A 16,575-nucleotide genomic window follows, 5' to 3' on the forward strand; every position below is an offset into this window, starting at 1 on the left:
CCACCCCCAGTGCGATGGGGGAGAGAATCGGAAAAATAAATAAAACTCGTGGGCTGAGATAAAGACAGTTTAACAGGACAGAAAAGGATGGGAACATAATAATAATAGAATATACAAAACAAGTGATGCACAATGCAGTTACTCACCACTCGCTGACCAGTGCCCAGCCAATCCCCGAGCCACAGTGTCCCCCAGTTTATATACTGGGCGTGACATCATATGGTCTGGAATATCCCTTTGGCTCGTTTGGGCCGGCTGTGTCCCCTCCCCACTTCTTGTGCACCCCCAGCCTCCGCTGGCAGGGCAGTGTGAGAAGCTGAAGAGTCCTTGACTTAGTATAAACACTGCTCAGCAACAACTGAAACATCAGTGTGTTATCAATATTATTCTCATCCTAAATCCAAAACACAGCACTATACCAGCTACTAGGAAGAAAATTAACTTCATTCCAGCCGAAACCAGGACACAGTTACATAAGTAATAAGCTGAAAAAGTTGATGAGCAGTGAACCGGGAAGCTGGATTGTAAAATACAGAATCTTCTAAATGAAAAGCATGTATTCTGCTACCATTTTAAAGCACCATTCGACAGAAAGTATGTACAGTAAAGAGTCTTGTTCTACCTGTCAATGTGACTTACACCTGAGATATGTGGCACAAATTAAAATAATGACTATTTTAACCCCATATCTGTAAAATGGATTATGCCACACCTGATGGTGTTCCTATACCAAGTGCTGGCATATTGGAGAAGGGCATGTCTGTTCTTCCAGTCTGTTACAGGGATCCCCAGAAAACCGCCTCTTCTCTGCCTCTACCTAAGCAACTTACCACCTTCTCTAACACTAAAAAGTAATTTTTTCTTACCTTTATTTTGTGTAGCACAGCTTCCAAGAATATGTGGCAACAGAAGGAGACTGAGGCATTGGGAGAGAACCGAGAAAACCAGTTAAAGCAAACTTCTGTAGAAAGAGCAGGGGGAGACATCAGGAGCATGAAGAAAGAGGGCAAGATGTGGAAGGGTGCCTCTGGTGGGCAAAGGAAAGGTGGGGGACAGCTGGAAGAGTGGAACACTTCCAGGTAGGAGAACGACGAGTGCACAGGAGTGGGATCCAGCTGGGCTGAGGTGGGGGTGGGAGGGGCGGGGGAAGAGGGAAGAAAGGAAAAACAGTTGAAATGAGAAAAAGGAGAAAAACGGGGTAAAAGCAGAAAACACATCATTAACATGCGTTGAGTGACAATGAAATTTCAGTTGGCAAGTGAATGAAACCAGAGTTTAAATCGCTCTGTAGCTTGGTGTCTACCTATCACTGGCAGGTGTGACAAGTCTGTTATAGTTCCTGCTCCAGGGAAAATTCTTTGCACGTTAAAACAATATGTACAGGAATGAGTCTGCCAGATCCTAGAACATCCTATCACCTCCTGAATTTAAAAAAAAAAAAAAAAAAAAGATTTTGTCTCTCATATGGCAATAAGAACCGAGTAATAGGCACCTGTGTTTTCGTATCTGTCCCACTACCTCTCCAGCATTTGTATGCATCTAAATTTCTGATGGCTCTTTGAATAAGCATCAGAAAACCAAATATATTCATTATAGGTCAAACAATATTTCACATGACATAAAATCAATCTCTCAGGTTTCAGAAAAAAAAGCCATCTAAATGAGAAATTATTTTGGTACGTCTTTTTTTCTGGTGCAGTAGCTCAGCTACAAACCAGTTTATTCACATGGCTGTAACGGAGATGCAGAAATTGAGCGTTTCACACACCAGGAGACAAGACTCAGAGAAGAGGCAAAAGAGAAGGTTAGGGTAGAAAAAGGAATTGCTTCAGCTAAAAAGATGTCCAGACATATAGGCATCATGATATCAGATTTCACAGAAGTCAGAGCAGAAATGGATCTCCAGTCCTAGGAAATCCAGTGTTTCCCATCACAGACGATTGCCTCAAATAATTCTGTTCATTAACTCAAGTCCTATTTTATATTATAATATTGGTATGGAATATAAAGAAAGGTATTTTAATGGATGAATTAGTCTATGTTCAATGTTGGCTATTAAAACAACTATTTAGGTTTATTGAAAAGAAGTCAAGGATCTTTCTAAAATCATGTTTTAAATACTTTCTTATCTTGCCTGGGAGGAATTGCATCTGTGATCTGAGTAGGTATTCTCACCATTGCTGTATCTATTGCAATATCTTAGAAGAGACACTGATGCTAGATGGAGAATCATTGCAATAAGAGATTGAAATGGCTGACCATTGTCTGCTTGACTGATCGTAACTGTAAGAAAGCATCTCTGAGGCAGAGTATCATGTGTGTAAAGCATTCAAGCTGTCGTCCGTTGTGCTGGGCAATTCTCCTATTTAAAAGCTATTCTGTTAACAGTGTTACATTCACGCTATTCTCAGTAATACATTGTTTGTCAAGCAAGGCCTCAGATGCTTCCATAATAGTGTTTGCTCTGTTTATGTGCTGTTAAGCACCACTAGCTGCAGTCTGTGGGCAGCTGCTCCAAAGTAACAGCTTGCTGCCACCAAAAGGGCAAATTCTCATCCTTTCCTTCCTCATCCTTCCCCTGTGTCTTTCACATAATCAGCCCCCTCCTGTGCAGCAGCTCTGACGCTTGTGTGAACCTTCATTGAGCTGATTCCCCTTGCTAAGACAGCAGAAAACTCCTGCTTCCTCCCCACGCACACATACACTGGAATGGTGTTGCTTTGGGCTGTGTTGCTGCAGTCCAGAGTTGGCGTTTTTTATCAGACCTTTCTTGCTGGGCAACTTCCCTAAGCATCACTGTCATCAGCATCTTGCTCCAGAGTGCAAGTAATAAGGTTTCGGTGCGTTTATGAAACACCAGAGACCCGAGTCTCCATGCAAGACAGTTGCATCCCTGAAAGTTTCTCTATGTTTGTGTATGAAATGACTGGAGCAGTTTATGTGATGGCAGTCAGGTGGGCTTAAACTGATACTGATAAATGCAGCTTAGGCTGAAGGAATCAGGTAAAAAACACCACCATCCCTCTTCTGCAAAATGCTGTTTGCAAAAATGAGGGCTCTTTTAGTATTCCCTGGGAGAAGTCTGTGAGGTTGAAAGGTTTTATTGCAAATACTTGTTGCACGGTGCAGCTCTGCATACAGCTACTGGTTGATCATTAATTTTCATAGGGACATCCCAGTTTCAATCCAGTAAAAATGTGTATTGAATTGTTCTTGGAATCCTTACTGAATAACTCGCTACTCAGATCCTGCCAGCTGCTAGCGACTGCCAGGCTATGAGAAGACTTGTCTGTCATGTGCTCTGCATGTCCATCCAGCCTCTCCTGATCAGCAACTCTTCCCCACTCTCCTGCCTACCTACCGTAACGTTCTGTCATTCAAGTTGCAATCTGTGGCAAGGCACATGTGTAAAATATATTTTTCGAGGGGAAAAAAGTCCACGTGTTTTTTAACCTCTCATTGTAAATCTAGCTTCGCAGGTACCCATGATAACACCGAGGCTGACCAGGAGGAAAATTTCTGGTCTCAGGCTCTGGAGGATTTAGAGACCTGTGGCCAGTCAGGAATTCTGAGGGAACTAGAGGTAGAACAATCTTAACCTTTCTTTCCAATTATAGAGAAATATAATGATTTTGGTTTGGTTTACATTCATTTTATTTTCTCCTTTTTTTCTTTTAAGTTGCACTAATCACACCAATTCATTTAAAAGCTTTAACCCCTCTCCACAGGACAAGGCTGACAGGCGTCTGTGTTTGAGAAACATGACTCTCTTGGTACCTACCCTTTACCTTTATATTTTTGCTTGTGCAGCTGCCTCCCCGCCCCTAACCAGAGCTGTTTTCTTTTGTACAATGCAACCAAAATTCTATAAACATGTTCACCCCAGAGCTTTTGACTTGCAGCTTCTGCTGGGCATAACCATTGGTGCTGTTTGCACAGGCAGCAAATGGCGCAGAACTTCTGAAGTGGGCATAACCTTCCTGCAGCAATGCATCCCATTCTCTGACAGACGCTTTATGCAGCTTTTCTTAGCATGTTGTAGGTTGTCTTTTAAATTGAAACTTAATTTGATTAAGATGAACATAAAAGAAAATCAGCTTTTCAAAATGTTTACCTATAATCTTACCACTCTGCAAAAAAGCTGCCAACGTGAGAAATGTTCGTTATACAGCAATTTCTTCCCTATGTAACAAATTTTCACATTTCATCCTGAAGTTAATTGCAAATCTAACCATGCTTTGTGTTAGATTCTGGGGGGAGCGGGGTGGGTAGAGGCGGAAGGGAACAGAGACAGAGTAACTTTGAGTCTTTATTTTTCTAATCACCTTTTCTCTAAGTTGTCTAATCAGAACAATTAAGATTATACTGCCACTTAAAGCTATGGAATGAAAGATCCTAAAATATTTTCTTTTATGTTCTTTTAAATTCCTGGAGCTGCAAAACTGGCAGAATCTCATTTTCATTTTTATGTTATATAAAGTCCTTTAGCAGCCAGGAGGAATGTGAATGGCATAACTGGGTGAAAGTTTTTCAGTTCAGATTAATTTACTTCCTCAGATTTATGGCTTTTGTATTGCATGTATGGGTAGCAAAATGTGATTCTCATGTATTTGTTATTGCAAACCAGAGAAATGCAGGAGAAAACGTTATACTGGTTTAATTCCATAGTTAGATATGGTTCAGTACCGCAGGCTTCTCTTGCAATTTTCAATATTCAGAGCACAATGAAAGGATATGGAAATGGATAATTCTGAAATGGAAATAGATCGTTCATGCTGACCAGAATTCAGTTACTTCAACACGTTGAATTTTCCTCAGCCTTTCACAAAAGTGAAATTCAGAACTGTAGATGCTGTATCATTTATAGCATCGCCTTGTTGCACAACCCACAGCTCTGAAACGAAACCAAGACTCATTCAGTGTGGCAGGATGCCGAGAATGGCGATGCCTCTATTTTATGAAGTGCCATTGCGTAGTCAAGGACTCCTTATCGTTTTTCATTTCAAGGTCTTCAGCCAAAGAGCAAAGAAAACTGTTGTTTGCCAAGTGCTCTGGATGCTTTTGCTCCATCAGGCAGTAATATCAGTCATTACTGAGCACAAGAGAGACTGTTAAGGCTACAATATATTATCTCATAGTGAAAGTAGTGCTGGAGCTGGGAGAAAGAAGGGTGACAGACATGCTCACCAGAGTCAGAAGCGAACGTTTATTTGCCTGTTCTCCCCTTATTTTTTCCCCCTTCATTTTAATTTCTCGTTTTCAGGCAGGCTGCCTGCATCCTGTCCCAGTCAGAGTTCAGGTTATGGCCTTTTAATTTCCCTTTTCACTTGTCCGTCAGCACCGGGGAGAATAAATAGGAAATTCAGCGTACCCTATCCCAGCAGTGGCACCTCTGTTGAGTGGCTGCGCCGAAGCGTGTTTGCCTCCTGTTCCCCGAAGCAGAAAGCTTTTCACAAGGGGGGAGGCTCCTCGCTGTGCACGGGTGCTTTTCATGTCAGTCTGTTCCATCCAGTGGACAAGATGACTCCGTCATCCTCTTTCAGGATTTCACCCTCCCTGTATTCTTGCATCTAACATAAAAGGCTAGCTTGTACTGAGATTAAAAACAGCAGTGAGACAGGGGCTTGTACCTCTGAAGTATTAGTGCTAAGCTAAGGCAGTTACTCTTGCAATATGTGTGTTATGCAAAGTTTCTTTCCAGGCAGCAAGCTTACCTGCACTGAGCTTTCCCCGGCCTGGGGTGGTATCTGGGCACGCTCTCTGCCAGGGCTGACTCTAGAGCTGCCAACATATTCTGGTGACTCACATTTTTTTACCTGGCACGCACCGTCTGAATTGTAAATGCATTCCTATAGCTCCAATTCCAACAAATGCAATTATGCCACAACTTAAATGTCATTTTATTTACATGTAAAATATTTTTAAAATAACCCATGATACTACACACTCTTCAGTCTGCCAGGGGACTAACTTACAAGCATAGCCATTCTAGTGCTCAGTATTTTAGTTTGAAGTGCTGTCTGAAAACTTTTGGCCATAGGGTTCTGTTATTGTTGTTGTGTTTTGTTGTGGTCCTTTATTTTATAGTGACTTGCAAGCAGATTGAACATCTACCCTCTTGCCTTTTGCTGTGCCCTGAGTGATTGTGTTTTAGCAAAGAGTAGAGATGTTTTTCCTACTGCTATGAATTAACCACTTACTTAACCCACATTCTGTATTAAAAATTAACCTGTTCCTTAATGCTCTAGGCCACAATTATGTCAGGAAGTACAATGAGTTTGAATCATGAAAACCCACAACCTCGTAACCAGCTGGGAAGACAAGCCAGCTTCCAGGAAAGAAGTACTGTACGGCCACATTACAGTCAAGCTACTCGTAGCAACACACTGCCATCGGATGTGGGGAGAAAGTCCATGGTTCTGAGAAAAATTAAGCAAGAAATGAAAGAAATCATGTCACCAACTCCTGTGGAGTTACACAAGGTCTGTAATTTTTTTTCTGACAGCTTTGAAATAATATATTCAGCATAGTGAATCTAATTATATGGCAATAGAGTAAGCACTTTTTATAATGACTCCACAGATGTAATTTGGGGCCATGCATATTAGTTCTTACAAACACATTAATGATATATCCTTGTGGGGGAAACAAACCAATAAGATGCATCTTTGTCTACCATTTTGTTTTACAATAAATCCTCAAAAGGGACTGCTCTTTTGCAAGGAGGTTCCACTGGTAATTTGAATTGACAATACCAATAACTCATCTCTGCAAAATGTGTTCATTAAAAAAGCAAAGTTTAGTTTCTAGAAAATACATTTCTTTAGGAAATTGCTCAGGAGGGTTTGCGCTTCCCATTGGTCCTTTTTCAAATTAACACTCATTTTGAATCAAATACATGAGACTCAATGTACATAATAGAGAATGTTATTTCAAATTAGCTATTGCTTCTCTTTTAATTCCTTTGCTCTAAAAAGGGTAAGTAATCCTCAGTCTATGCAATTTTTCACTGCTCAAGACTGTTGAAATCACCTGGTGATACGAAGGTGGCTCTGCACCCCAAGGAAGTACTGGATAAAGTATCTTCAGATAGGCAGAGCAAACACCCTACCAGCGAGTCTCGAGTCCAGTGAGGCAATAATAGCAACCAGTTTCCAGAACTTTGGGGGACATTATAACGCTGTTCTGATTGATGGGAATGAGCCTCCCATCTCCTGTACCCATCATCCTCTTAAAGGTTTGAGATCTTCCCAGAGAGGAGGCAGAAGAGTGGAGAATTGTCACTAAGAGGTCACATGTTGTCATTCTCAGGAGAGTTGGTTTGGTTTCTAGTCTCTGTAGGTTTGACTGAGTTTAGTTTGTAGTTCATACAGTTTTAATTCAGTGAGTGTGGGCTAAATGAATGTTTGTAGAAGGCAGTAGAGTGTGGATCTTGTATCTGGAAAATCAATCCATTGCCAATGTAAACAATCAATAGGATGTGTTGTGATAGTTTTAAGCTGTTCATATTTCCAGCTTGACGTGACGTGATTAATGAGTTAGTTACTGCGCTCAGTTTTCCTGAGTGGCAAGTAAATGCGAGATATAAAACAAAACTATGGCAGTAGGCACTTCGTGGTGTGCTCACATTCAGCAAAGGCACAGTTTTCTCCTATGGATTGTAAAACTAGCCTTTCATGATTGATAAAATAAATCCTTTCCTAGAAAGGAGTCGTCAGATTTCTATTAATGAGTCGGTATTCTGTGATAGCTGCTAGCTCTTAAGAGTCCTGGGCAGTAAACAATACCCTGTCCTTGAGCTTTCTGTCTCTTTAGTTGTCTGGTTTTTTTTAAGATTGCTGTGACCTTCCATTTTAGTAATTTCCAGTTTTTATTCAGATAGCGTACCCACTTTTGCATTGTCTGCTGAAGTGATGTTGAGTTTGCTTATACTGTCAATTCTGTCATCCAGAAAAGAGTCATTTCCTTTCGAAGAATCTGAAAGTTGAACATGCACTAAGGATTTTGCAAATCCTTACAGTCGTTTAAGAAAAATAGAAACCAGTGACTGGATCTTACGGTCTGATTCACCGAAGTGGGCTTGTACCCCTATGACGACACCTGCAGGTTAACCCAAGCATCATGGGCTGCTTTTGTATTCATGCCCATCTCAGCAAGTTCTTACTTGTTAGTTTTCTTAGTGGTTCTTGTGGAGCAGTGTGCCTGTTACTTTCTCTTTCCTCCTTCATTTTTGTATTAGACTTCTAGTTTAACACTAATAAGCTGTTCAGTTGCTATTTCTCATGGACAGCTTGTACAATGGTAGTTTTCCAGAAGAGCTGCAGTGCCACAGGTATGACTTGACTTCACTGTGAGAGAAATGCCTTGATTTAATATTTTTCGTAACAGGCCTTACTGGCAAATGTGCTCTGCCCTCTGCGGGCAAATGTCTTCATCAGCTGGGCCACTGAACGGGACAACCAGTGAAATAACTGGTTTGGAAAACTGTGATGGTATAAACAGTCTCTGAAATACAAGCTAAGACATAGCTTGCCTAAGACTTACTTCAGCAAGACTTTCAAGCATGTACTTGACTGCATGCTGCTGAGCTTTCCCAGTTTCTTCAGCAGGACAGGTCGGGTGCCTATTCACTGCCTCAGTGCGATGAGTCTGCACGCCTGTTGAGTCGGGGCCTATGTACCCTATAGATCAGGGTTCAGACCCTAAGTTTGATTGCAGAAAATGGGCCAGCTAAGGTCAATGTTCCACTGGTTTTTCATAATCTGGTTGTAAGAGAGCAAGAACATATGATTCTACCAAAGAATCTGTATAGGGTAAGAGAAAGACTGGACAAAAACTGCTCGGGCTACAAACACAGATGAGTAAGTCTAACGGAACAGCATGGTGAGCAGATGACATTAGTAGCTTGTCCTTCTCAGATATGCACCTGTGAGAAAGGTAACACAGCCCTGAGGATTATTTTGTTAAATGCTGCAAACTTTGCAGCAAGTTAACCTGAATTCTTCACTGCTCTTTCTTACTTCACTGCATTACATTCACCAAACATGTACTTGAACTGTCTTCATCCTGGGGAAGCTACAATTGAGATAAGTGTCGTACGAATCTCTTCAAACATTTGTTCTAGATGGTTTAATAAGTAACATTTAATTTAGCTGGATAGCATATTGCTATATCTGTACCCAAATTTAATTAATGCCTTTAATTGATTTTATCTACCTAGGTAAGCATATAGATTAATATTTTTCTAAAATAGCGGACCATTTTTTTAAAGTTTCATAGAGCACACATTCCTCTGAGAGCAAAAATATGCACTAGACATCAGAAAATTTTTCAATATTATTATTGCAAGTAGTCATTAGCCTAAAATTACAGTCGGTTAAAATACCACAGTAGCTGATCTGTGCAAGATGTATGAATTTAAATTAAGCATTTTCCATAGATTTGAGTGGGAGGAGAGGCATAGAAACAGGCTCAAAACTTGTAAGCCTGTTTAAAATTTCTAACTATTTAATTGCTTATGAAATAGAAATTAAATTTCTTTTTCCCTTAGGCTCCTGATGTAAATTTAAAAGTCTAACAAATTGCCCATAATGGAGATTTTGCTATTGAGATCAAACCTTCCAAACAGTTGTGATCAGAAGTGCAGATAGAACAGCATGATTTAGGTATTGCATGAATTGCCTGCAATCTCATACCCATCAGACAGGGCTACTGGCAAGTGAAGATGAGAAAACCATGTGGTAAGGCTTTGCCTATACCTGTTTATTAAACAAAAATCTGGGTATTTCAGAGAGCAAGGTTTTTACTCTGAGATTCCCTTTGAAGAATATATGCTGCCCTAAAAAGAAGTAGCCCCGGAATTATAACCTATAATACAAAAGAAAGTTCTCTGCAGATGACTTGTACCTAAAAAATGTGACAGCTGTCAAACCTGCAACAAAGTTAAATTGCAGCCTCATCTCTTAAATGAATAAGTATCAGTTGCTTTAATTTCCAAGCTCCTGTTAAATAAACCAAAAGTCACGAGAAGACAGCCATAAGGAAAACAGTTTTTTTAAAATCTTCTATGCTATGTAGATCTGAAAAACCAGGGAAATGAGAAAATATTTTTATACACATTTATATACAAGTTCTGATGGCGGGGTAGTGACAGTTCCCTTCCAGAATGTCTAGTCCAAATAAATCAGGAAAGTCCAACCTGAACAACTAGGGGAACAAGAAAAGACTGGATGATCATTCTCAAGTTCTGCTTCCCTCCATGCCCCACTATTGCAGTACTTCCCACTGTCTTGCGAATGCAGTTTCTCACCTCTACAGTAAATCTCTTCTTTCGTGTCCCTTAGCATTTGCAATGCTCCATTTTTTGACTCACAAGCTGGGCATGAAGTAGCATGTGCATTCCCTGGGCATTATTACAGACAAGATACAAGATAAGGTGAGCTAACGTGGACTGGCACTTCCTATAGATCTGTAGAACAGAATTTTTGTGTATTTTGTTTGCTAATAGACCACTCACTAAAAATAGGAAAAAAGCAACACTGTCCTAGACCAAACAAATGGGACCACCGTCTGTAGTACATGCAGAATTATTCCCCACTCTAGCTTGGCTTTGATAAAGTCTTGACTGTAATAGACTGTCCAGTTTGGGTTCTGAAAATTAAAGAAGGATGTTAACCTACTGAACAGAGTCCAGAGAAAAACAAGCCTTGTTTCACATTGCTGCAGAGAAGGAGAGAATAAAGTGATCTTGTTCTCTGTGGATTGCAGCAGGCTTAACTCTCAGCAAGGGCGATTTAGTTTAGACCCAAGGAAAACATCTGAAGCACTGGAAGGGATTACTTTAATAGACTGTGGAGTCTCCATCACTGGAGATTTTAAAAAGCAAGACAGATAAATGTCTCCCAGAAATGGGTTAGATGCAGCTGATTCTGCCTTAGGGCAAGCGTACAGTCTAGATGACTTCAGAGAGTCCCGTTCCGTATGTCTTTGTAGTTCACCTGAGGTTGGATCCAGCTCCACGTAACTCCAGTGCCTGAAGGAAGAGGAAGGGGGAAAGAAAAAGAGTAAGTGGAAAGGGAATGTTCCTTTTAAAAATTGTGCCATCTGTGCTAGAACAGTGCATAGTATTTTAAGCCAGTCTTCTCCTCTTAGGCACTGTATCACATTTTTATGTTTACTTTTCAAGGCTTCTTTAAGAAGCAGTTAACATGAAGCACTCCTATCCTTTGTGATGGTGTGGGGAAAAAGTTATCTCATTTGAAGATAATTTGTGTCTTGGTCCTGTGCTAATTATTTTTCATTCTTGCCAGGAAATACACACAAATCTGTCAATAAAATATATTTCCCTCCTTTATTAACTTTTTCAGTCTTGCTAGAATGGTAGGTAGTCTTATGGCAGTCTTTCATAGCAGCTTCAAACACACCTCAGATCAAAGCCATGTTAGATATGCTATGATATCGCACATAAAAGCCTCTGTTGATAACAAATTATTAGAAGTTTCCCAGAGTCCTGCAGGTACAGCAGCTGTTGATATAAATTAAAATCATTCTAAAATGGATTATTTTTAATTTGCAGATAGGTTTGTCAGTAGCTGAAATGCCCTTTGACTCCTGAAATTCACACTGAGACGGAGGGCAGTATGACGGGTTCAGACGCAAGTTATTTTGGGGGAAGATGGGAGAAAAGAAGACAAGGAGCTTAAACACAGCAGCCACTGGGAAGTTTACAATGGCAGCTCATGCCCAAATATGAGAATCAGTCACTGGCAGGGAGAAAGCCTTCAGCTTAGTTAATGGGACTTTAGGTGTGGCTTTCTGCTTTGCTCTACTGTACAGAGGGAAAAAAACAAGGGAAGAGGAGGAACGGGTGTAAAGTAAGGGACAAATACTGGCGGGGGGGCATTTGTGCTTCCCACGGCATGAGACAGACAGACGTTGTCACAGCAGCCCAGCGATGCACTGTCACGTCTGCAGATAAAACAGTGCTAATGCTGCAGCAGCTGGCATTGTATCTTACTCCTCCCAGCTGTTGCCCAGGATAGCTACCAAACTTACTAGTGAGTCTGTTTTAATTCTGGTTAAAGCACTGCTGATATGCCACTAAAGCCAAGTAAAGTCAAGAAAACTGCAGAGAGCAGGAAAAAAACCTCAAACCAACTGTCTGTGCTCTTTGTTGATCTCACCAAATCCTTTGCTCCTGTTTTGAGACAACCTTCTCTGTCCTTCCTTATCTCTTCACAACAGCAGTTAAGGCAGGATCACAGAAGCTTTCTGCAGGCAGCACCAACCAGCACGGCATTCTTCTATGAAATACTGACCAAGGCCTCAGCAGCCTGATCTGTATTTGGTCGTGGGCTGCCTTGGGCAGGAGGTTGGACCAGAGACTTTCCAAAGTCCCCTTCAATTTGAGTGATGCTGTAATTCAGAAGCACCAGAAAGGAACTCAGTGGCTGGCACGCACGAGGATGCAGCACATAGAGCATTACTAGTACCAAGCCATTATAAAATTACAGTGCACTCTTAATGTTGTCATTTTATCAGCCGAGGTATGATAAAACCAGTATTTTGAACCCAAAGTGATATAAAGTATAGCAGTGAAAGCACAATTTTGACTGTGTGACTGTATCTGCAAACATTTTGTGCCAGCATCAGTCAGATGTCACACCATTGACTCACACAATTTACTTGCATAGGTCTGCACTCCTGATGTGAGAAAGAAGCAAGAAAAAATAAGAACCTCACAAAAATAAAAACCTAAGAATGCCACATACCTGCAAAGAAGTCTCTGAACCTTTTTCTATCCAACAACTGAATTCACAAAACTACCTGTGAGGACTTGTTCTCTGAACACCTGAAAAAACTTCTCCTCATAGTTTTATTAACTTCTATTTATTTCCTGCTTTTGAACAACAGTCTCTTGGCTATGTAAGACCACTGCAAGCTCTTTCAGAAGGAGCCGCCTTAGTACTTTTTTAAAGGTTGCATTACAACTCTTACACTGAGCACATTTGAGATTAGGCTTTACAGGGTGGACCATTGCCTGGCCAAAACCAGGCTGACTGGGGCTTACGGTGCTGGTGGTGTTGATGCCCTCTGGAAGTTTTGGAAGACATGACACCAATTGCTTGGTTGAGGCCAGGTCTTCATCCCTGAAGCAAAACTAAACCTAATCTTGTACTCAGATCCTGGCAACCAGAGAACAGGGAACAAAAAACTAAGACTCAAAAAAATGACACCACGAAAGGTGGGATAAATACCACAAATTTCCAGCTGACAAGCAGAAGTGAAAAGGGCTGTTTGTTACTGAAGAATAAGGTGGCTTCTGAGAATATAAGGTCAAAATAGGAACAGCTCTTAATAGTGTAAGTACCAAATAGTAGGTAAGTGATCTCTACTGTGGAAAAAAAAGCACCAAAACCAGGAAGAAAGCCTGTCTAATGCATGTAGAAATGCGGACAAACTTTTTTTTTCCCCCTTCTCATCATGTTACATCACCTCCACAGGTAACTTTGTACAAGGACTCTGATGGAGAAGACTTTGGGTTCAGTGTCTCAGATGGTTTATTGGAAAAAGGAGTGTATGTTAAAAACATTCGACCAGCTGGCCCTGGCGATCTGGGAGGTTTAAAACCATACGACAGACTTCTACAGGTAATGCTTCTGGCACCACACAGGCTTAGCGTGACAGGACGTGACACTGATTATTTTGTAGAAAGATTTGTAACCACACTGCAGGGTGTTTGGGTATCTACACAGACGTCATCGTAGGAAACCGCACAAAGTGTTTTCATCACTTATTTGGAACAGCCTTATCTACATTGCTTACTGTATTTTAAATGATGAGCAGTACTGTTCTGCATTTCTGCTGGGAAAGGATGTGTCTAGGGGGACGGGAAGAAGGACAAATGATCATAATTGCTCTGTGCCACAGGCCATGTAAATCGCTTAGAGCCTCAGTAAGAAAAGGCCACGCTTCATGGTGACTTGGGCTTTTATGCAGTGGCACTAAGGCTAGGTTCTTCTGTAAAGTCCTATTTGAAGAAACAAATACTTTCAGAATGTTAGGTATTTCACAACTGCAAAGGAGACATACAAATGCTCACTGGAAAGTTGGAATTTCCCGCAGCATTTCCAGACAGATTTGTAATTTTTGCTGTTCTTGATACAGACTTGAGAATTGTTTCTCTGCTTAATCCAAATTGTTGCTTGCCGTAGTTGTAATAATGTAATACTGACTGAGCGCCACACTTCCCACAGTGCCATGTTGGACCATGCGGGAAAAACTAAATTTCTGTCAACTTAGCCCATTAAAAAACTTTATATATTAATTAAAACCAGAGACGACCTGAACTGAATTGACATTTTAGATATGACCTGTTGTATTTAAATTAATGAACACCGTGAAAGACAGAAAAACGATGCGCTGTTAAATGTCATTTATGGAGTGGGCATTGTGACAGCTGCCACCACTGTAAATATACCCACTTTACATTCTGTGAAAGGGTGAGTAGAAAACTTAACCAGCGTCTTCAGACTGGATGCCATGGTTAAACAGTCTTGTATAGACGATTCTCTACCTGGAACGTTTTAATCAGGTTCCATAGTCTCAAGGATAAATCTGTTTCCCTTGTGATCTCATTTCTTTTTCCAAAAATGGTAACAAAAATCGATTTTCTAACCGTTCAGGTAAACCACGTTCGCACCAGAGACTTTGACTGCTGTCTAGTTGTGCCCCTCATCGCAGAATCTGGCAATAAGCTGGAACTGGTGATTAGCAGAAACCCGCTGGCATCTCAGAAAGGAAGCTCAGAACAACAGACTTCAGCGAGTGGGGAGTGGAGCGATCAGAACAATGCCTTCCTTCAAAAGAGTGGACACGCTAGTGTTAATGCAGAGATGCGGGATCCTACAAATACATTATAGCAGAAAATCATTTTAGTGGGACGTTCGGTAATGAAAGACAATTATGGTGCTAAATCCCTCTAAGATTTCTCTGAGATTGAGGCTCAGATGCTATATAGCACTGAAAAGCACAGGAGGTCAGTCTGTCTGTCTCAAGGCTTATATTAATTCTTGGTTACTTTTGAAAAAGTTTTAATTCTTCATTTAGTCAAGTCATTCCATTCTGAACAGTCTAGCATTAGCAACAGTACAAAAAATCATAAGGGCCTTCCCCCCCCCCCCAAGTAAGAAACTGGGGAGATGTTTTAAACATGATTTAAATGTTCCTCTCCCTTCAGCAGCAGCTGCTGTTTGAGGGAAAAGCACGGAGTTAACCTCTGGTAACAGCAGTGGTCCAGGTTACATGGTTTTTAAAAACATTTTATTAGAAAGGAGCTGTCTGACAGACAAGGAAGAGCAGTATGCTGCACTGGGTTGTCTTGTTAAATGGCTAGATCTGTAATTTTAGGGACCTTTATTCTGCCGGCAAGAAGGGTGCATGGTGTAGAAGTTTTAACAGAATGGTTGCAGGAAGCTGCATTATGGGGTGAACGTTACTCCCCCACCTCGGTAAATTCTGTTACAGCGTATGTTACTCCCTATGCAATGAAATATTTAATGGTGTGTCTGGCAACCTGTGGGGATTTTTACACAGAGACCTTTTTAGTGGGATAAAACCTCTGAAGGAGGATTACTGATGAGTAAAACTGAAATGAGATCAGACAAATTAGAGAGGTTTTAAAAGAAAATGGCTTTTTTTAAACTATGTCAGTGGATGATTGATACAAAAGCTCTTTAATGATCCACAAAACCTGTAAACTTGTACTGTCACACGTGAGCTTTTTAAGTAAGGCGGTCAACAATTTCTTGAAAGGACAAAAGTCCCATTTAATATGCTGTTTTCAGCCTTCTTTATGATAAACATTACCCCCTGCAACACGTTTTTAGAATTTAAAATTGTAAATATATTTTACAAACACATCACACAGATTCTCTCCTCTCCCCCCAAGCAATAAAATACTGCCAGTTGCTTTATATGCTCACCAGCAGCTGCTTTGGTTTATTCCAGTATTCAAGTTGTTATTAGTAATTCTTGTTATTGGTGAATATAAAGATACTGGATTTGTACATTTGTAGAGTCTCCATATCTAAGCAATCACCTTACAGAGTTGTTTCTGGTCACTTTAACCTGTTTAACTGTATCCCTGTTGCTGTTTCCAATACATGAACAAGCTCACCTGCCTTGCACACACAAGTATCTCTGATTTCTATTTCAGCACTGCCAGAGGAGGTCAGAATGACATTCAATACTGAATCATGTTAAAAAAAAAAAAAAAAAAAGAAAGAAGGAAAGAACAAAGAAAACAACCAACTTCATGAGTCACTTAAATATGTATTTTTATTTGTAACAAATAAGTATTAAACTGTAAAGTATTTTTGTACAAATTTAATACTTTAATAGCATGATATTTATTGTCTATGTTGTTTTTTGAAATTCAAACTGTTGCAAATATTTGTATGGAAAACTGTATAAATTGAAATAAACAGTGATTTAAAGACATTAAAAATGAGATAGCATTTTTCTACTTAGTATTTTTTGCATAGCTGTAGCAAAAAATACCACGTTTATATTTGT

The 16,575-nt window shown here is 40.4% G+C and overlaps 1 protein-coding gene across 10 annotated transcripts in view; it reads left to right on the top strand.

Moving 5' to 3' along the window:
• Nucleotides 1–16,512, top strand: part of GRIP1 (glutamate receptor interacting protein 1) — a 326,610-nt gene extending 310,098 nt beyond the window's left edge. For 3 of the 10 annotated variants that reach the window (XM_052774397.1, XM_052774400.1, XM_052774399.1), the window contains 5 exons: nucleotides 882–1,079; nucleotides 3,472–3,583; nucleotides 6,249–6,482; nucleotides 13,503–13,649; nucleotides 14,685–16,511. In XM_052774397.1, the coding sequence (XP_052630357.1) occupies nucleotides 882–1,079; nucleotides 3,472–3,583; nucleotides 6,249–6,482; nucleotides 13,503–13,649; nucleotides 14,685–14,921 (928 nt within the window). In that variant the 3' untranslated portion in view covers nucleotides 14,922–16,511. Of the gene's footprint in view, nucleotides 1–881; nucleotides 1,080–3,471; nucleotides 3,584–3,728; nucleotides 3,774–6,248; nucleotides 6,483–13,502; nucleotides 13,650–14,684 lie in introns of those variants that run through there. The other 7 variants (XM_052774398.1, XM_052774402.1, XM_052774401.1 and 4 more) reach the window with 5 other exon arrangements.
• Nucleotides 16,513–16,575: the final 63 nt, after the last annotated feature.

Source organism: Harpia harpyja, chromosome 23 (genome assembly GCF_026419915.1).
Source record: "Harpia harpyja isolate bHarHar1 chromosome 23, bHarHar1 primary haplotype, whole genome shotgun sequence".
In the NCBI taxonomy this organism is placed as follows: domain Eukaryota; kingdom Metazoa; phylum Chordata; class Aves; order Accipitriformes; family Accipitridae; genus Harpia; species Harpia harpyja.